The following is a 21502-nucleotide window of genomic DNA, read 5'->3' as shown; positions in this document are numbered from 1 at the left end:
TGCTGATAGGAAACAAACATCACCAAATAGGGTGATCAAAGAATAATGTTAGACCACTGGGCTCAGAGGCCCTCAACAAATGTCTCTAGTGTGTGAGCTGTAGAGCTAGTTGTATCTTTTATTTTACATCTCAGCCCAGCAAACACATGAACCAAATGGTGTTTATTGTTATCTGAGATACACTTTGATATTCTCTATAATGTTCTCTCCTATTGTCTTCTATTTGATTCTATATCATTTTCTAAAATACGCTTGTCATGACACACTAAATTTTCATGATTCATTAATAAGTTATGACCCACAGTTTGAATAACGCAATCTTAAAAGGCAGATGGAATGGAAAAGAGGTGATCAAGAAGAAAAGAACAAAAATGGCAGCATGGAAACCTTTCACTTGTTCACTGCTGTGGCTCTTAGGGCCTTGGTGAGGTGGATGGGGCATTGTTTCCCTAGGGCCACAGAAAGGAACCTAGGCTAGACCCTTGGCCTAAGCATCTAGTACCTTCTCTATCTAGAGCCCAACATTGGCGTACCATCCAGGGGCTTCCCATGCTGCTTCCCTGCTCTCATGTCAAAAGTAGTCCACATCCTCAAGGAGTTCTTACTCCATCGATAGAGAAAGCACAGACACATCAGTTGTATTAAAACAGAGCAGTGGATATCATCCTGTCCAAGTTACCTTTGGTGACCCTGACAGATAGAAGCTGCCTCATCTACCTATTCCAATAAAACCCAGGAATGACAGAGAGGTTTCCCTGCAGGTTTTTGTTGAAATTTTCTTCTTGGGTGCTCTCCTCTGTACCCCAGGGCTTTTACCATGTCAAGTTCTCAAGTGTGTGCTGCTGTATGATTCTGTTCTGTGCCAAGCAGGCAAGCCAGTACAATAGTCTGTGGTTATCTAAGCCATATGTTTTGTGCCTTCATATTCACGAATGGCTTCCTTTATGTTCTTAGACAATATAGTTTTCTATCTGAGGTCTTGTCCCTACTGGTCACATTTACACATATTGATGTATCTTTGTTGGAGTAGCAGCTATTGTTGCACAAGGCTTTGGCATCTTGAACAAAACTTTTGTCATTGCAGTTTCTGAAATATTCTGGCACCTTTCAAAGATTTCAAGACTACACTATTCTCTCCATTGGGATCATGGCCCAAGAGTAAACTTGATAATTACAAAGAATGTCCCATCCTTGAAATATGAATAGGAGCTTCCAGTTTTGCTTTTTTCTTTGTTTCCCCATGGGCAAAAACAAAGGCAAATAGTAATAATCGAAATTAAATACCAAGTGTTTTTTAAACTAATCAAGCTTTCTAGATAATTTGAAATTGAGCCCTCAAGATTATTTAAAAATTCAATCAGTGGGTGTTTATAAAGTTTTTTATAAGTGGAAAGCTCTGGAAAAGTAGTTTAAGGTGGTCTTCACTTAAGATAGGAGAGGGCAAACTACAGCCCAAAGGCCAAATCCAGCCCACTGCCTGTTTTTGGAAATAAAGTTTTATTAGAACACAGCCATATGTATTTGTCTCTGTATTGTCTAAGGCTGCTTTAGTGCTACAACAGCAGGGTGGAGTAGTTTTCACAGAGACCATATGGCCCACAAAGCCAAAAATATTTGCTATCTGGACCTTTACAGAAAAAGCTTGCTGACCTCTGATTTAGGAGATTAATATTAATTTGATATAGTAATTTAGTTATTATCCATGTGGTTGATTGTACCATCCTATTCATTTCAGTTTCTTCACTCTCTTAGTTTTACTCTTCCATAATTGAGTGTTTTTTAATTATCAGACTTTCATAACTCTCAGATGTTTTAGTGTTTATATTATATGTAATCACATTTTTTTCAAAGTGAGCAATGAATTCCCTTGGTGAAGCTAAACAAGAAAGAAGTGTCAATATTTTAATGTGTTGCCTAAACAACTGATGCCATCATGCAGGTTATAGGAATGTCAGTTATGCATCAGATGGGTGACTTTAATAATAAGTCAGTCTCCAATATGGGTTGATTATTAGCCTTATTATTACTATCTGGTTTGATAACTGAGAATTCAACTGTCTTTCTCTTTAAGGACTTTACTTATTTACAGATTTACAGTTCTTGTAATCTGATCTTCCTGCTGTTACCCTCCTTCCTTATCTTAGATGCCACCCAACACACACAAATTCAGATCTTCTAGGGATGTCTTTCTTAGGGCTATCTAGCATTATATGACAAGACTGGTGCAAATATAAGTAGGAAAATCACATCCCACAACTGGAGTTTTGGGTTATCCATCGTTAAGATGCTTTGGCTGCAAATTATGGAAACCAAACCAAAAGGGACTTATATAACAAAGAAATTGATTATATTACTTTACTAGGAGCTCACAGATAGGCTAGTTCCAGGACCCATAAATTCAGTGGCCTTCCACCTTTTTTCTCTGCCATAATCATGGGTCACTTTGTTCCTTGGCTGGCTTCCCTCGTTGTCACAAAATGACTGCAGCAGCCACCAGCATCACTGCTTCTATGGCAGCATGAAGAGGCAGAGAAGAGCAGTGACTCTTCAGCAAGTATCTTTTTAATAGTAGAGAAGGATTTTCACTGCTGCCTCCTAGCAGACTTCCCTCCCTTCTGGATCCCTAGAATCGCAACACTTGCCAGTGCCCAAATCAATACAGCAAGCAGAAAGAAATCACCAGAACTAGCTTGACTTGAGTTTCCTATCCTGAGCCTGGGGTGAGGACTCATCCCAGGGTGCATGACCACATGGAGGGTGAGCACCTAACAAAATAGGGAAAGAAAAAGTTGGGGGGCGTGTAGTAGAGTAAAGATGGATTTAGATTAGTAACCATTGGTGTACATAATAGCAATGTCAGCTTCTGCCATTGCAAACAAGCAACAGGGAGGAAACTGTTTGTATATTGATTTGCATTAGTGTCTGACAGAGTGCTTTGCTTTCGTTGCTCAGGAACTTGTTAAGAAATTGAATGGAAAGGATTAAAAATTCAATCATAGCACATTTATTTCTACGGTATTTCTATATCATAAAGAATTGTTTCAAATGGCTCAAAGAATAATCAAACGCAAGAATGGGGAAGGATGGGGAGCCTAACGGTTTTCATCTAATTGCACCATCTGTCCAGTTACTGAATCTATGAAAGCTGTTTTCATGGCAGCAACCAGCAGAAATTTTGAGGAGTTTCCAAGGCTTAAAGTCTATGACTTAAAGATAATTGATTCCCTTCTTACTTATTCATTATAAAACGATATCTGTCAAAAAGAAGGTAGGTAGCCTTAGCCCCTTAGACAGGTCGAAAATCACACCATGTGTCAATACCCTTGTCTGACTCTACCTTTTCAACTAGACCTGCAGGCTTTGGCTTTAAAATGAGTAACGATGAAACTCCTCTAAATTGCAATTAATTTCCCTGAGTTAACAATCCAGGGTATTTCTTTGGGATGAGTGCTTTCTGTCTTTTTGTTCTCCCACCTGCTTTCTTTCCTTTACGCTCCAGGAAATAAATATAACTTAAGGAAGTGATTTGCCAAAAGCCATTTTTCTTGCTCTGATATTTGGAAACTTCTGTCTCTGCAAATACAAGACCTCCATAGACTAAGTTAAAAATACTGTTTTCAGCTTAGGGTATGTGCAATGAGAGATGCAAATTCAAGAGCCTGGAAGGACAGACTAGCTCCTAGTTTGGGAAAAGGTAACAGCAGTGCTTCTCCTTTGGAACACGAGCTTATAGCTCCCCCCCCCTTTTTTTAACTCATAACACTTGAAAGTGGAAAAAATGACAAAAAGGAAAAGATCCTTCTAGGGCATAATTTGTTCACGACCAGTTATTACAATAAGCAGTGATCACAAAGAATGCCTGGCTAAGGAAAAACCATAGTTGAGCTTTTAAACCCATGGCATCCAAGCCATGCAAACAACTTCCCTACCTCACGTTTTGAAAGAATAACGAAACATGCTCAACAAATCGAATATCTCAATGATTTTCTGTAATAGAAACACACTTGTTTAGAGGTTCAAGAATCTACAAGGTCTTTTCTTTTCTTCTTGAGAAAATATTTCAGAACTAATTACCTTGCCAAATAATTTACAGAAAATGGGAAAGGTTTCTTAGTGTTTAATTTAGCTGGAAGCATGGTGACCTCCAAGAGCTGACTTTCTTACAACAGTGAGAGACTCACAGAATGTTCTTATTTTCTGACCACAGCTTTGATAATTTCACCACCACTTCAACATGTAAACTGTGGGGATTACTACATTTCTCAAGTAGTTTGGGGAGCCTCGGCTCTAAGGAGAGTCATCTGCATTGCTTAAGAATACCATAAATATTTCTTTCCACAAGAAACATAGACACTTTGGAGACAGATTTTGAAAAATCGAATCCACAAGGTGCTAGCAGGATGAAGAAACAGTGTTTGATTCATTGGGATTTAAACCAAGAAGAATGACTCAATCACCCTGTTTCTACCTGCTTTCTATTTCAATCAAGGTTAATGGAAAAACTGTTAAGGATGAGGTGATATATAAATGGAAATTTTGACCTATAGATTTGATTAAATAACCAACAGTCTATAGCATGGAAGATATATAGTGAGATTCAAAGTTGGCTGAGAGGCAGGACCAGTTTGGGCTTGAGTACATTGTTTTCCACTTTTTCCATGTAGATTGTTTTCTTCCAGGATTCTTAATTTTTCACTCTCTTAAGGCCTAGTTCCCACTAAAGAAACTATCAATCCACTCCTGAATTTGTGATCTTCTCATCTTTTTTCACCAGTAGAATGCTTGCTTGATAAAAGTTTGGATTGCTAGGAATAAAACATTAAGAGGCTTAGGATAGGAAAGGAAGTCACCATGTGACTTATTCGGAGAAATCCCCGGCAAAATTCAGAGGTCCCTGCGAAGGGTAACTTCATCCTTTAAGAGACTGAGCTTGAACATTAGCCTTCCCAAGCAGAGTCAAGGACAGCCTTCTTGCTTCTGACCTACCACCTAGTAACCGTCTCCACTGAAGCATTTCTTCATTTTGTTTTAATGAGGTTTCCATGTATCTGTCTTTAGCGCTAAACTTTGAGTTTCTCAAAAGCAGAGGCAATGCTTGTTCATCTGGGTTCATAACTAACACCTAGCTCTGTCTCATCCTTAATGTTGGATGGAGGGATAGATGGAGCAATGGATGGCTCGATCTATGGAGGGTGAGCCCACTTTCCAGGGGGAAGATGCACTTTAAATGGAGAACTATTGTAGTATAAATCATATTCCTAAGCCAAGGAATTCATCATGGTCTGTGGCACATGATCCCTTAATAGAGATGACTTGTTTTAGAGCAGAGGAGAGAGCCCTGCTTTGGCTCCTGTCCTAAATCTCTGGGGTTAATCCCAGTTTAACTCTTAGGCCAGAGTAATGCACTGGTCCTATTGGTTCCCCTATGCTGGGATTGTTGCCACGTTTCCTGCCATGAAGCAGATGTCGCCACTTTCCTGGCAACTACTACTGCTTGCTGTCAGGGCTGCTCTCCTTTCCTTTTCTTGGGACGCACTTTGAATAGGGAGCAGGCAACTCAGAGTAGCAGGGGCAATTTTGAATTCATTCCACTGAGCATGGGTATGGCATTAACTGGCTCCAATGTCCAGCCCGACTTTTCCTGGGATATGATTTTGACTGGGGTTTTGGTTGCCCAGCTCTCACCAGTCCCTATGTGTTTTCCAGTGTTGATTTATTTGGCCAAATTAACTTACATTGATGAGATTAATTATTAGAAAACACTAGACTTGGAGTGTGGGCCCAATGAATGGCCCTCAAGTGCCAGGAGCCATAAATAATATTATTATTTCTTTGACAAATCTGCTCCAAACTGGAAATAAAATATCTGGTTTAGTCTTCTGCTTGCTTTATTTTGGGGAGGTCTGTGGCTTGAGAGCCATCAAAAGGGGAATGTAGCTGAGACTAAAGAATGAATTTTAGTTTTGGTAAACAATTAAATAATTTTAGTAAACACTTTTATAAGACATCCACAGATTGTGGGGCTCACCTAATGTACTTTCATATATATAATTTAAAAACTATATTTCGGTTTATTAGGATAGGCATCAGAACCTGAAAAATAAACAGATTTCTGTGCTAAGCAGTGCTCTTGGATTCCAATGATGGGTACAAAGTCTGGATAACTTAAGCAGAAAAGTGATTTAGAGAACCCAAGAAATAGGAGGTATCTGAAGATAATCTAATCAGCCACATATGAAAACATCACCAGAGCCATAAAAACAAATCTGGTCAAGCCTCTCAGCTGTCCACTCCCTTTCCAGAAAACATGCTACACAGAATGGCAGATATAATGGATGCTTTATATTGGCTTAGACACATGTTTTCTTTTAGATCAGAGAGATGTGAATAGGAAGATTATTCCAATAGTTTCAGCCAGGTCAGAAACTCTGGCATGTGAGTCACCTTCTTGCCATAAATTTCAGCTCCCAAGTCCGTGTTTCAGAAGTACTTCAGTGAGCAGTGCAAGCCTCCGCTTTCTCACATGTGTGACAAATGAGTCTTCAACCTTTGTTTGAATACATCCAGTGCCTGGGAGAAAGGGCTTTTTAAAAAATGAATTTTGTATTTTGGAATCATTTTAGATTTACAGAAAAGTTATCAAGATAATACAGAGTTCCCATACGCCCCTCACCCAGTTTCCCCTAATGATAACATCTTTTATAACCTTGGTACACTTATCACAACTAAGAAACCAACATTGGTATGTTACTCTCAACCAAGCTACAGACTTTGTTTAGATTTCACCAGTTTCCCCACTAACGTCCTTTTTCTGTTCCAGGGTCCCATGCAGGATACTACATGCATTTAGCTGAGCATCATTTTTTAAAAAATAACAAACATTTCTTATCTCACACAGTTTCTGGGAATATCTTATCCTGGTTGTTCTGGTTCAGGTTCTGGTTCATGAGGTTGCCATCAACCTGAGCCGGGGCTGCAGTCATCTGAAAACATGACTGGGCCGGAGGATCAGTGTCCAATCTTACTCACGTGGCTGCTGGTTGGAGACTCCAGTTCCTCACCACATAGCCCTTTGCAAAGGGCTTCTCATGCCATGGCTTCCACCAGAGTGAGGGATGCAAGACAGAGAGCATCCAAGATAGAAGCCACAGTGAACAGTGCTTTTTTTTGTGAGGCAGCTTATTCCGTTGCTGAAGAGTTCCATTTGTTGACAAAACTGTCTTCCTACAAATTCCTCCTGAATCCTTGTTCTGGCCAATGGAGGGCTGACCAGTAGGTCCCTTCATCTGCCATATTTAGTCCTCTTTAAAAAAACAAAAAGAAGAAGAAGAAATGGTGTCCCCTGAGTCTTCCCTGAATGCTAAAGACACTCCACTCACACAATTGTTCACCATCAGATGCCAGATGACTCGATCTGGTGTTCCCCCCCCCCCATCATCACCACCATCAAAGGAGAAAAAGAACTTCATGTAAAGAAACAGAAGGCTGTTAACTCAAGGAACTTGCTATATTCCCCTCCCTGTAATTAGGAATTTGGTATAAAGATAGCTATAGGCAGACTCACATTTCTTTATAAATTGAAGGGAATTGTTACTGTGTCCAAAATTCAACATTATATATAAAGGCTCAACAATTCATAAACATTTTTATATTGTCCTCTTTAAAACAAAAACTGAGATGGGGTATAAATTGAGTATTGTGACAAGTGGGAAAATGTGAACGTTTTATAGTTCGGATGTCACATGGTTTGAGCCCAGAGCTGTTCTCTAGGTAGAGTTATGCACAGACCAGCAGTTCTCAACCAGAGTGATTTTGTCCCTGCCGGACATTTGGCAATGTCCAGAGGCATTATTGGTCGTCACAACAGGGAAGGGTGCTCTGGCATCTATTCAATTAAAGGCAGGGATGCTGCTAAAACCCCACCATGCACAGGACAGCCCTTCCCAACGAAGGGCCACTAGTGCCGAGGCTGAGGAACTGTGGCATAGGTTATATGCAGTTTCTAAAGGGCCACTTCCCATTCTGCCACCACGTGTTTCTTTTATATCTTTTTTTCCTCACTTTGTTACTGAGCTCCCCTCACTGCCTATGAATTCCTTTGGTTTGCGTTCTCTGAGAGTCTGTTTTTCTGGTCCAAGTAAATAGCAAGGCAGCTGTGGTTGGGAAAAGCAGGACAGGTGGTGCCAAAAAGCATTCCTTCAAACTTTTCTCAGCAGGAATTTTTTTGAAGATTTGAAACAAGCGCGAACCTTCCTTTTAGGCTAGGATGGAGCTGCAGACCCGAAGGCTTGCCAGGTGTGCAGTGGCCCAGGGTTAGGTGTCTATGCTGGCCGGGGGTGATGTGAGGAATGCGGGAGCCAGTGCTACCAGCTCTCCCACCTTTCTCAAGAGGTTAGAAATCCAGATATGTATGTGAACTTCCCAAGATTTCGCATTAGAGCTCAAGTTTTTATAAATCACTGTGTGGCTTAGAGATGATCATACTAAGTGAAATAAGCCAGACAGAGAAAGACAAATATCATATGACATCACTTTTACGTGGAATCTAAAAGTTGATACAAATGAACTTATTTACAAAACAGAAATAGATCCACAGACATAGAAAACAAACTTATGGTTACCAAAGGGGAAATGGGGGTGGTGGGGGAGAGGTAAATTAGGAGTTCGGGATTAACATACACACACTACTATATATAAAATAATCAACAAGGTCCTACTGAATAGCACAAGGAACTATACTCAGTATTTTATAGTAACCTATAAGGGAAAAGAATCTGAAAAAGAATATATTTATACATATATACATACACACACACACATATATACGTATAACTGAATCACTTTGCTGTACACTTGAAACTAACACAACATTGTAAATCAACTATACTTCAGTTAAATCAATCAATCAGTCAGTCACTGTGTGGGCTAAACACCACCTGAATAGTGGGGGGCTGGATATGGTCATGTCACACCCACTGGGCTAGCTCTATGGCAGCATCAGAAGAGGGTTTTGTCCCCAGAGTTGCACTTAGTAAGTTCTCTTTGACTTCATTTCGGGTCTCAGCGCAGGCAATTTCTTCTCCTTTCCAGTAATGTGATCTTTGCGGAACTCTGCAAGTGAAGGGATTTAAAGGGGCTTAAATGTTGATGCCCTGTCCCATATCCAAGTGCACCTGTGAATTTCAGCTGTCTACACCCATTCTCTGTGACTGCTTCACTAAGGAACGAGGCTTAGCATATTCTTGTTCATCGCCCAGGCTGGGAGGGAAGAGTCTAAATGACCCTTACGAATGAGCATCCACTGTTTTGCAAACACCTCCAGAACCATCTCTCGTGATGCAGAGGCAAAGTGACCTTAAACAAAGGATTTTCAGCTTCTCATCACAGGTGTCTGGGTTCTCCTCCTAGCTACCCACCTCAAGACAGAGCCAAGCTTTTTGGAAAGAGCCGCAATTTGGGTTTGAATTCCAGCTCTACCACCTACCAGTCCTGTGATTTGGGGACAATTTGCCTTAGTTCTCTGATTTTTATTTTCTCAACTGTAAAATGAATAAATCAAAAGGCTACCTCAGTGGATTGTATGTTGATGTGTATTAGATAATATCATATATGCAAAAATGACTCATGCGAATCCTGGTGAACATTTAGAGCTCAATATTGTTCGTTTCTCTTTCCTCTCTAACTCTGTATTACCTTGGGCATGTTGGTCCCTATATCTGGTCTTTAATGTCACTTCCCTCAGGTAGACACCACATTTTCCTCCCTACAGCACAGGTAGAGGTTAAGAGCACCAGCTGGATGTTGGCTAGTCCTGGGTGCAAGTTCTAAATTTACCACTTACCAACTTCTGCCCTTGGACAACTTACTTAACCTCTCCTAACCTCATCTATAAAGTAGCAAAATATAATAGGGTGGGCTTTGTAGAGCTGCTGTGAGGATGCAATAAGGTCTTAGATACTAAGCTTCTAGTATTGATACATACTCAAAAAACACTAGCTCCTCATTGTTCCTGTATGCCTGTGTCACAGGGAAGTTGTGGTAGCTGGATGAGATCATGGGCATTCAGATATTTAGAGAAGTTAGACATGGGAGAACTTTCTTTTGCAGGACTTTCTTGCTGAGTTTTCAGCCCCATTCAGTTAATGCAATTTTTATGTTGGTGCCATTCTGTAAAAATGACAAAGTCTTTTGTTATTTTTATTGAGGAATAACATATATATAGTAATGTACATAAATATGAACGTCCACACGTACGACTCAGTGGGTTTTTAATACGCATGGACCATGTACCCGACAACCAGATCAAGATAGGGGCATTCCCAGTATTCCAGGAGGCTTCTTCTTGCCCCCTTGCAGGCAAGAGCCATGCCCCAAAAGTAACCCTTACTCTTCCATCTATCACCAAAAACAAGTCTTTCTTTGGACAATATTTTTTATCATTATTATCTCTAGAATCAACTTAATATGGAACATACTGTTTAATAACCTGTATTCTCTGAATCTGATCTGATCTGATTAAAATTAGGAGTTGTGTACTTCAGTGGTCCTGGGTTCTCTTTGGAACCAACCCAAAACCTCCATTTGACTTCTGGCCATGGACAGTGCTGACAGTTCCTCATGGCGTGCCTTGCCCTGTGCTCTTTACTTGGAGGGAGACAAAAGCCTAGGAGACATGGTGCTACCCTCAGAGAGCTTCTCGTCTAGCTAGAGAAACCAACAAGCCTTAAACGGGAACACTAGCTGACAGCGAGTGAGGCCGTGAAAAGCCCTGTCCTAGAGAAGCAAGCTCATGTTTTCTTGTTGTCAGCCCTCCTGGAGACCCTGTTTGGTACTGGCCTCCCCCAAGACGGCCAGATTAACCACACTCCATAACGATGATTCCTTTGCTTTGTGGTCACTCGGATGCGGAAGGCTTGCTGTCTTGCCGTCTGCTATTGTGTCGTGTATGTCTGTGGGCTTTCCCATCTAGGATGTGGTCTCCCACAGGCACGTGGAGGGCAATCCTCAAGGGCTTGTTCCAAGATGCCTTTAATCAGGACGTGCGACCCCAGTTTTCTCTACAGGTCTCTGTAGTCCGCAAGACAGTGCCCACTCTGAGAGCCGTTAGCAAGCATACACTCATCACTATTTGCATTATAAAAACATTGCTGTGCAGTGTGGATAGTTAGGAAGCTTGAATTTCTTTAAAAGATGGAATGGCCCTTAACTCACTTACTGGCATCCGAGGAACTGGTTGAACATAAACTATTCTGTATGGTTGCAAGCACGTAATACGGCAGTCTCTTGAGCAGGTTCTCTATGCTCTATGGAAACAAAAGACATTCTTCAAAAACTGGAGACTCAATCAACAAACCACTGATCAATCACGGGGAGAAGAGGAGTGAGCAGTTTTATTGCACAGCTCTGGTCATTTTTCCTGAGGATTTTATTTTATTTATTTATTTATTTTTTTCCTGAGGATTTTAAATGAGAAAATGGCTAAAGCAATGCCTCCTCACACATTATTGCACCATCCATCATTTTGTCTAGTTGCCTATTAATAACTTTCACCTCTGTCTAATTAAGTGAAAAGTATAATATTTGTTGTAAATAGCTAAGCATTTTTTATGATAGACCAATATTCACAAAGATCATATTTTTCCTATAAGGAGGCTTCAAGATATCGTTTAGAGTTTTGGAGTTTGAAATACATAGTATCCTTGTGGAACTATGGAAACTCTCATACTGGTGGGAATATAAATTAGGAAAACTACTTGGAAAACAGTTCATTGTTGCCTCCTAAAAGCCTAGGGTTACGTACACACTGGCCTGGATGTGCAGCTTCTACATATATATCCTAGAACAGTGGTTCTCAGACTTCAGTGTGAACCAGAATCCCCTGGAGGGCTCAGTGGGCCCCAACCCCAGAGCTCCTGATTCAGTATGTCTGGGGTGGGACCACAGAATCCCCACCTGCAACAAGCTCCCAAGTAGCACTGACGCTACTAGTGCTGGGACCACACGTTAAGAACCGCTGTCTCAGAGGGATTTTTGTACATAGGAAGACATGAGCAAAAACGTTGTTCCTAATAGTCCCAAGCTAGAAACAACTCAAATTTCCATCAGCAGTTCAGTGGGAAAATTAACTGTGGTACATTCATTCAAGAAAACACTGAATAGCAATCACCTACAGCTACCTGCCTCAACAGGGTGTATTTTAGGCAGTGTTAATGAATGAAATAAATGAGGCAAGAAAGAATACCTACAGTATGATTCCATCTCTATGAATTTGAAAGTGATAAAAACAGAATTATATTCTTTATAAATGCACATATAGATGGTAAAACTATAAAGGAAAGCAGATAATTGATACTGCAAAAGTCAGTCCAGAGATTACCAGGGGTGACAGGAAGGGAGGCATACAGAGGGCTCCTCGGGTACTAGCTGTAGTCTACATCTGAACTTGGCTGTTGGTTATGTGAGAGTTGACTTCCTCATTAATACTTACACTGTACATTTATATTGATACACATCTACATATATCATACGTCCTCTAGTTAAAAAAAAAGTTTTAAAAAATTGTTCTACTGTATCTTAAAAGAAAATGTCTCCTAGCCTATATGTATTCTGGTTCTTTGACAACTTGTTTGAAATTTAGGATCTGTCCACTGGTTATGAAAAATAAATCCCTTAACCTTTTATTTTTCTTTCCAGTTTTTATTTTTTAATTAAAAAAAGTTTTTTAACACCTTTATTGGAGTATAATTGCTTTATAATGGTGTGTTAGTTTCTGCTGTATAGCAAAGTGAATCAGCTCTACATATACATATATCCCCATATCTCCTCCCTCTTGCGTCTCCCTCCCACCCTCCCTATCCCACCGTTCTAGGTGGTCACAAAGCACCGAGCTGATCTCCCTGTGCTATGCGGCTGCTTCCCACTAGCTATCTATTTTACATTTGGTAGTGTATATATGTCCATGCCACTCTCTCACTTTGTCCCAGCTTGCCCTTCCCCTTCCCTGTGTCCTCAAGTCCATTATCTACATCTGCATCTTTATTCCTGTCCTGCCCCTGGGTTCTTCATGACCTTTTTTTTTTTTTTAAGATTCCATATATATGTGTTAGCCTACGGTATTTGTTTTTCTCTTTCTGACTTACTTCACCCTGTATGACAGACTCTAGGTCCATCCACCTCACTACAAATAACTCAGTTTCGTTTCTTTTTATGGCTGAGAAATATTCCATTGTATATATGTGCCACATCTTCTTTATCCCTTCATCTGTCGATGGACACTTAGGCTGCTTCCATGTCCTGGCTATTGTAAATAGTGCTGCAATGAACACTGGGGTGCATGTGTCTTTTTGATTCTGGTTTTCTCAGGGTATATATTCTCAGTAGTGGGAATGCTGAGTCATATGGTAATTCTATTTTTAGTTTTCTAAGGAACCTCCATAGTGGCTGTATCAATTTACATTCCCACCAGCAGTACAAGAGGGTTTCCTTTTCTCCACACCCTCTCCAGCATTTATTGTTTGTAGATTTTTTGATGGTGGCCTTTCTGACTGGTGTGAAGTGATGCCTCATTGTAGTTTTGATTTGCATTTCTCTAATGATGAGTGATGTTGAGCATCATTTCATGTGTTTGTGGGCAATCTGTGTATCTTCTTTGGAGAAATGTCTATTTAGGTCTTCTGCCCATTTTGGGATTGGGTTGTTTGGTTTTTTGATATTGAGCTGCATGAGCTGCTTGTAAATTTTGGAGATTAATCCTTTGTCAGGTGCTTCATTTGCAAATATTTTCTCCTATTCTGAGAGTTGTCTTTTCATCTTGTTTATGGTTTCCTTTGCTGTGCAAACGCTTTTAAGTTTCATTAGGTCCCATTTGTCTATTTTTGTTTTTATTTCCATTTCTCTAGGACGTGGGTCAAAAAGGATCTTGCTGTGATTTATGTCATAGTGTTCTGCCTATGTTTTTCTCTAAGAGTTTTATAGTTAACATTTAGATCTTTAATCCATTTTGAGTTTTTTTTTTTTTATTTTATTTTTTTTTAATTTATTTATTTTATTTATTTTTGGCTGTGTTGGGTCTTCGTTTCTGTGCGAGGGCTTTCTCTAGTTGTGGCAAGCGGGGGCCACTCTTCATCACGGCGCGCAGGCCTCTCACTATCGCGGCCTCTCTTGTTGCGGAGCACAGGCTCAGTAATTGTGGCTCACGGGCCCAGTTGCTCCGCGGCATGTGGGATCTTCCCAGACCAGGGCTCGAACCCGTGTCCCCTGCATTAGCAGGCAGATTCTCAACCACTGCGCCACCTGGGAAGCCCAGAGTTTATTTTTGTGTATGGTGTTAGGGAGTGTTCTAATTTCATTCTTTTCATGAAGCTGTCCAGTTTTCCCAGCACCACTTATTGAAGAGGCTGTCTTTTCTCCATTGTATATTCTTGCCTCCTTTATCAAAGATAAGGTGACCATATGTGCGTGGGTTTCTCTCTGGGCTTTCTTTCCTGTTCCATTGATCTCTGTTTCTGTTTTTGTGCCAGTACCATACTGCCTTGATTACTGTAGCTTTGTAGTATAGTCTGAAGTCAGGGAGGCTGATTCCTCCAGCTCTGTTTTTCTTTCTCAAGATTGCTTTGGCTATTCGGGGTCTTTTGTGTTTCCACACAGACTGTGAAATTTTTTGTTCTAGTTCTGTGAAAAACGCCATTGGTAGTTTAACAGGGATTGCATTGAATCTGTAGATTGCTTTGGGTAGTATAGTCATTTTCACAATGTTGATTCTTCCAATCCAAGAACATGGTATATCTCTCCATCTGTTTGTATTAACTTTAATTTCTTTCATCAGTGTCTTAGAGCTTTCTGCATACAGGTCTTTTGTCTCCTTAGGTAGTTTTCTTCCTAGGTATTTTATTCTTTTTGTTGCAGTGGTAAACGGGAGTGTTTCCTTAATTTCTCTTTCAGATTTTTCATCATTAGTGTATAGGAATGCAAGAGATTTCTGTGCATTAATTGTGTATCCTGCTACTTTACCAAATTCATTGACTAGCTTTAGTAGTTTTCTGGTAGCATCTTTAGGATTTTCTATGTATAGTATCATGTCATCTGCAAACAGTGACAGTTTTACTTCTTTTCCGATTTGGATTCCTTTTATTTCTTTTTCTTCTCTGATTGCTGTGGCTAAAACTTCCAAAACTATATTGAATAACAGTGGTGAGAGTGGGCAACCTGTCTTGTTCCTGATCTTAGAGGAAATGGTTTCAGTTTTTCACCATTGAGAACGATGTTGGGTTCGTCATATATGGCCTTTATTATGTTGAGGTAAGTTCCCTCTGTGCCTACTTTCTGGAGGGTTTTTATCATAAATGGGCATTGAATTTTGTCCAAAGCTTTTTCTGCATCTATTGAGATGATCATATGGTTTTTCTTCTTCAGTTTGTTAATATGGTGTATCACATTGATTGATTTGCATATATTGAAGAATCCTTGCATTCCTGGGATAAACCCCACTTGATCATGGTGTATGATCCTTTTAATGTGCTGTTGGATTCTGTTTGCTAGTATTTTGTTGAGGATTTTTGCATCTATGTTCATCAGTGATATTGGCCTGTAGTTTTCTTTTCTTGTGACATCTTTGTCTGGTTTTGGTATCAGGGTGATGATGGCCTCGTAGAATGAGTTTGGGAGTGTTCCTCCCTCTGCAATATTTTGGAAGAGTTTGAGAAGGATAGGTGTTAGCTCTTCTCTAAATGTTTGATAGAATTTGCCTGTGAAGCCATCTGGTCCTGGGCTTTTGTTTGTTAGAAGATTTTTAATCGCAGTCTCAACTTCAGTGCTTGTGATTGGTCTGTTTATATTTTCTATTTCTTCCTGGTTCAGTCTCAGAAGGTTGTGCTTTTCTAAGAATTTGTCCATTTCTTCCAGGTTGTCCATTTTATTGTCATAGAGTTGCTTGTAGTAATCCCTCATGATCCTTTGTATTTCTGCAGTGTCAGTTGTTACTTCTCCTTTTTCATTTCTAATTCTACTGATTTGAGTCTTCTCCCTTTTTTTCTTGATGAGTCTGGCTAATGGTTTATCAATTTTGTTTATCTTCTCAAAGAACCAGCTTTTAGTTTTATTGATCTTTGCTATTGTTTCCTTCATTTCTTTTTCATTTATTTCTGATCTGATCTTTATGATTTCTTTCCTTCTGCTAACTTTGGGGGTTTTTTGTTCTTCTTTCTCTAATTGCTTTAGGTGTAAGGTTAGGTTGTTTATTTGAGATGTTTCTTGTTTCTTGAGGTAGGATTGTGTTGCTGTAATCTTCCCTCTTAGAACTGCTTTTGCTGCATCCCATAGGTTTTGGGTCATCGTGTTTTAATTGTCATTTGTTTCTAGGTAGTTTTTGATTTCCTCTTTGATTTCTTCAGTGATCTCTTGGTTATTTAGTAGTGTATTGTTTAGCTTCCATGTATTTGTATTTTTAACAGATTTTTTTCTGTAATTGATATCTAGTCTCATAGCTTTGTGGTCGGAAAAGATACTTGATACGATTTCAATTTTCTTGAATTTACCAAGGCTTGATTTGTGACCCAAGATATGATCTATTCTGGAGAATGTTCCATGAGCACTTGAGAAGAAAGTGTATTCTGTTGTTTTGGGATGGAATGTCCAATAAATATCAGTTAAGTTCATCTCGTTTAATGTATCATTTAAAGCTTGTGTTTCCTTATTTATTTTCATTTTGGATGACCTGTCCATTGGTGAAAGTGGGGTGTTAAAGTCCCCTACTATGATTGTGTTACTGTCGATTTCCCCTTTTATGGCTGTTAGCATTTGCCTTATGTATTGAGGTGCTCCTATGTTGGGTGCATAAATATTTACAATTGTTATATCTTCTTCTTGGATGGATCCCTTGATCACTATGTGGTGTCCTTCTTTGTCTCTTGTAATAGTCTTTATTTTAAAGTCTATTTTGTCTGATATGAGAATTGCTACTCCAGCTTTCTTTTGATTTCTATTTGCATGGAATATCTTTTTCCATCCCCTCACTTTCAGTCTGTATGTGTTCCTAGGTCTGAAGTGGGTCTTGTATAGACAGCATATATACGGGTCTTGTTTTTGTATCCATTCAGCCAGTCTATGTCTTTTGGTTGGAGCATTTAATCCATTTGCATTTAAGGTAGTTATCGATATGTATGTTCCTTTTACCATTTTCTTAATTGTTTGGGGTTTGTTATTGTAGGTCTTTTCCTTCTCTTGTGTCTCCTGCCTAGAGAAGTTCCTTTAGCATTTGTTGTAAAGCTGGTTTGGTGGTGCTGAATTCTCTTAGCTTTTGCTTGTCTGTAAAGGTTTTAATTTCTCCATCGAATCTGAATGAGATCCTTGCTGTGTAGAGTAGTCTTGGTTGTTGGTTTTTCCCTTTCATCACTTTAAATATGTCCTGCCACTCCCTTCTGGCTTGCAGAGTTTCTGCTGAAAGATCAGCTGTTAACATTATGGGGATTCCCTTGTATGTTATTTTTTGTTTTTCCCTTGCTGCTTTTAATATTTTTTCTTTGTATTTAGTTTCTGATAGTTTGATTAATATGTGTCTTGGCGTGTTTCTCCTTGGATTTATCCTGTGTGGGACTCTCTGCGCTTCCTGGACTTGATTGACTATTTCCTTTCCCATATTAGGGAAGTTTTCAACTATAATCTCTTCAAATATTTTCTCAGTCCCTTTCTTTTTCTCTTCTTCTTCTGGGACCCCTATAATTCGAATGTTGGTGTGTTTAATCTCGTCCCAGAGGTCTCTGTCCTCAATTCTTTTCATTCTTTTTTTCTTTATTCTGCTCTGTGGTAGTTATTTCCACTGTTTTATCTTCCAGGTCTCTTATCCGTTCTTCTGCCTCAGTTATTCTGCTGTTGATTCCTTTTTTTTTTTAAACATGTTTATTGGAGTATAATTGCTTTACAATGGTGTGTTAGTTTCTGCTTTATAACAAAGTGAATCAGTTATACATATACATATGTTCCCATATCTCTTCCCTCTTGATTCCTCATAGAGAATTTTAAATTTCATTTATTGTGTTGTTCATCATTGTTTGTTTGCTCTTTTGTTCTTTTAGGTCCTTGTTAAACGTTTCTTGTATTTTCTCCATTCTATTTCCAAGATTTTGGATCATCTTTACAATCATTACTCTGAATTCTTTTTCAGGTAGACTGCCTAGTTCCTCTTCATTTGTTTGGTCTGGTGGGTTTTTACCTTGCTCCTTCATCTGCTGTGTGTTTCTCTGTCTTCTCATTTTGCTTAATTTACTGTGTTTGGGGTCTCCTTTTCACAGGCTGCAGGTTCGTAGTTCCCGTTGTTTTTGGTGTCTGCCCCCCAGTGGCTAAGGTTGGTTCAGTGGGTTGTGTAGCCTTCCTGGTGGAGGGGACTGGTGCCTGTTTTATGGTTTCTGGTGGGCAGGACCGTGTCCAGTGGTGTGTTTTGAGGTGTCTGTGACCTTATTATGATTTTAGGCAGCCTCTCTGCTAATGGGTGGGGTTGTGTTCCTGTCTTACTAGTTGTTTGGCATAGGGTGTCCAGCACTGGAGCTTGCTGGTTGTTGAGTGGAGCTGGGTCTTAGCGTTGAGATGGAGATCTCTGGGAGAGCTTTCACCGTTTGATATTATGTGGAGCTGGGAGGTCTCTGGTGGCTGAGACCTGTCCTGAACTCGGCTCTCCCACCTCAGAGGCTCAGGCCTGACACCCGGCTGGAGCCCCAAGACCCTGTCAACCACACGGCCAGGTACGTGGGGAGTTTCTTGCCTTTTGGGAAGTCTGAGGTCTTCTGCCAGCATTCAGTCGGTGTTCTGTAGGAGTTGTTCCACATGTAGATGTATTTCTGATGTATTTGTGGGGAGGAAGCTGATCTCCACTTCTTACTCCTCCACCGTCTTGATGGTCTCCCCCCCACCACTTAAGCTTTAATATATGGTTTAGTTATTCTTCTGGGTCAACTAAATATTAAAATGAAGGAATGATAGAATTTTTTAAAGAAACATGCTCTTGTTATAGTCAAATATATTTGGTTATATGAACTAGTGATGAACAAAGTATTACAAAGTAAAAGACCTGTCAGTCCTATCTGAAGAACAGATTAGAATTTTGTGCAGTTAGTATGTTTAATGTCTGTCTGTATGTAACAAGCCATGTAAGGCCCTATGGTGAGATCATCGTTTAGACACTGAAGATAAGAACATACACATGATGAAAGAGACTGATGGCTCTTTGCCACATCACAACTGATTTACATAATTTTCATCTATACAAATCTCATGACTGCAAGCGTGAAGACTCTTACGAACTATTTCCATTTCATGGGAGGAGAATCACTTTAAAAATATTTCTTTGCTTTTTGAAAGGAAGGAGGGATTGAGTGTGCCTGTTGATTATGTTGTGATGTCTTTTGCCTCCAAAAATTCAGAGAGGAGGCGTTGGGAACATCTGCAGCCCCATGAGGATCCCAGGAACGCTCATTTCTGTTGAAGAATGCTTAGTCTGTCTTTTCCTGATATCAGAGTCTTGCCTTTAAGTTTTATCTGGCTGAATCTCTTTCTTTACTACACTTTTAAGTATATCTTATAAAAAAAGACAATTCTTAATCCCTCTTTTAAACATAAGTTTCCTTGCAGCATGGGCTGCATTTCTCCTGATTGGTAGCAGTGTGGATTCCCGATTTGCACTTCCCACACATTAAGTTGACAGCTGCATTATTCCAAAACACATTCTTGCAATGATGACTGCCAATATTTTATGATGATATCCTAGGAATTCATTTGCAGCTGGCTACTGATATGAGAGGTATCTATATTATTTGGTGAGTTAACCAGTTAAGTACATTTGTTGCAAGTGCAAGATGCTAAGAGGATAAATGCCTTACTTATTCTAGTAAAAAATTAGAAACAAACCAAATGTCCATCGGTGGGGGGGATGGTTAATTTAATTATGGTATAGGCATACTATGGAATACTATGAAACCCCGCAAAAGAAAGTAGACCTGAATTTATGGAATGTGTCAGGCTCCCCATTAAACACTTTATATGCATTGTTTTATTTAATTCTCACAACAACTCCGTGAAATTCCCATTTTACAGATGAGGACCCTGAGACTTGTCCAAAGTCACATAATGAGTAAATGGTGCAGCAATAATTAGGTTTGAGTTCTGTGGACCCCGAATTCATTTCCTTATCCAGTTACACTCTGCTAGCTCATGAATGTCAAAGCCGTATGTATTGTTGGCTCCCCTCTCATGGAGATTTTATTCGAGATAACATTGGTTTACGTGAACATGAAGAATAGGAAGAGACTAATGTAATAGAAAAAGCAAACATACCTGAGTGTCAAAACTAAATGACTTCTGAAGGAGGTAAGTTTCCTGTACTTCCCATGATTGAAACACAATTTAAGAGCATACACCAAGATTCTGGTTATGTGTGCAATCCAAGTCAAGGATTTTCATGTATTTTCAGGGCCATTACTCTGTTTAAAATGCCAAATTCTGAGTAAAGTGAGAAGTCATGCTTTTGCTCAAATGTAGTTATTCATAATGTAAAATGTCAGTTATATGCTTGTTTTTACAACTTTTCATTCTTTTAATGTTTACAGATGGACAAAAGCGAAAGAAATCTTTGAGAAAGAAACTGGATTCACTAGGGAAGGAGAAAAACAAAGACAGAGGTAAAGGACAGAATGAACTAAAGCAAATGCATCTCCCGTGGAGCCTAATGGTTGAATTTGGTAGGGTTTTTGAATTGCATTGATTTATGTGGTTCAACTCTATTATGTAAACTGGATTTCTACGATGGAATGTCATTGAAGGCTGTTGGAGTGGCCCTGTACTGAACTGATGAGTTCAACTGGTTTGAGCAAAATGTGATTTCTGCCAAGTTTATGGTTCCAATTATGATGCTAGCCAATCAGCAATGCATAAGGAAAACCGGGTTGAGCAGCCATGGATAGCATCTCTAACGCTAACCAGCTGTCTGGCAAATCCAGATAGTTAGGCAGGGCTAGTTGAATGAGAAAGAGTTTGGATCCCCCCACCACGACTACTGGAAAGAAACGGTCTCACCCTCGTGGCTACTGAAGATGGGACATTCTCAGCATTGCAATGTTAGATCACAGCACGCTTATTTTTTTGCCCTGTGTGTTTTGGGAATTGTTGACTCTCTTCATACTGTCCCCTTCTATATCTATTTAGGAAACCGATAGTTTAGCCATTCTTTCAGAGGTATTTGTGGTCATTTTTAACTAATATTCATTGAGCCTGCATAATGGGCACCTGGGCCCCATTAACCCAGTACATCTTTTTGTGGCTTGTTTCTATGGTTTCATATGAAATGACTGCTGAATGGTGTGGTCATATGAATGTATTTCCATTTTATATGACATAGGGAATGAGTGTAGAGTCAGGAAAGCCATATATCTCACCTTGGAGTTCTTTTATCTAATGATCGAATTTCTGCTTGAAAAGTAATGAAAGGCAATGAAACTGAAGGTATAAAAAGAAATGCATT

At 39.6% G+C, this 21502-nt stretch overlaps 1 protein-coding gene across 9 annotated transcripts in view; it reads left to right on the top strand.

Moving 5' to 3' along the window:
• Nucleotides 1-21502, top strand: part of ARHGAP6 (Rho GTPase activating protein 6) — a 503994-nt gene that overhangs the window by 428493 nt on the left and 53999 nt on the right. For all 9 annotated transcript variants that reach the window (XM_057538592.1, XM_057538591.1, XM_007198536.2 and 6 more), the window contains one exon: nt 20592-20663. In XM_057538592.1, coding sequence (XP_057394575.1) covers nt 20592-20663 — 72 coding nt within the window. The remainder of the gene's footprint in view (nt 1-20591; nt 20664-21502) is intronic.

This window comes from Balaenoptera acutorostrata, chromosome X (assembly GCF_949987535.1).
Source record: "Balaenoptera acutorostrata chromosome X, mBalAcu1.1, whole genome shotgun sequence".
Lineage (NCBI taxonomy): Eukaryota > Metazoa > Chordata > Mammalia > Artiodactyla > Balaenopteridae > Balaenoptera > Balaenoptera acutorostrata.
Note: the sequence above shows the minus strand (reverse complement) of the source record. Positions and strands in the feature narration are given on the sequence as shown.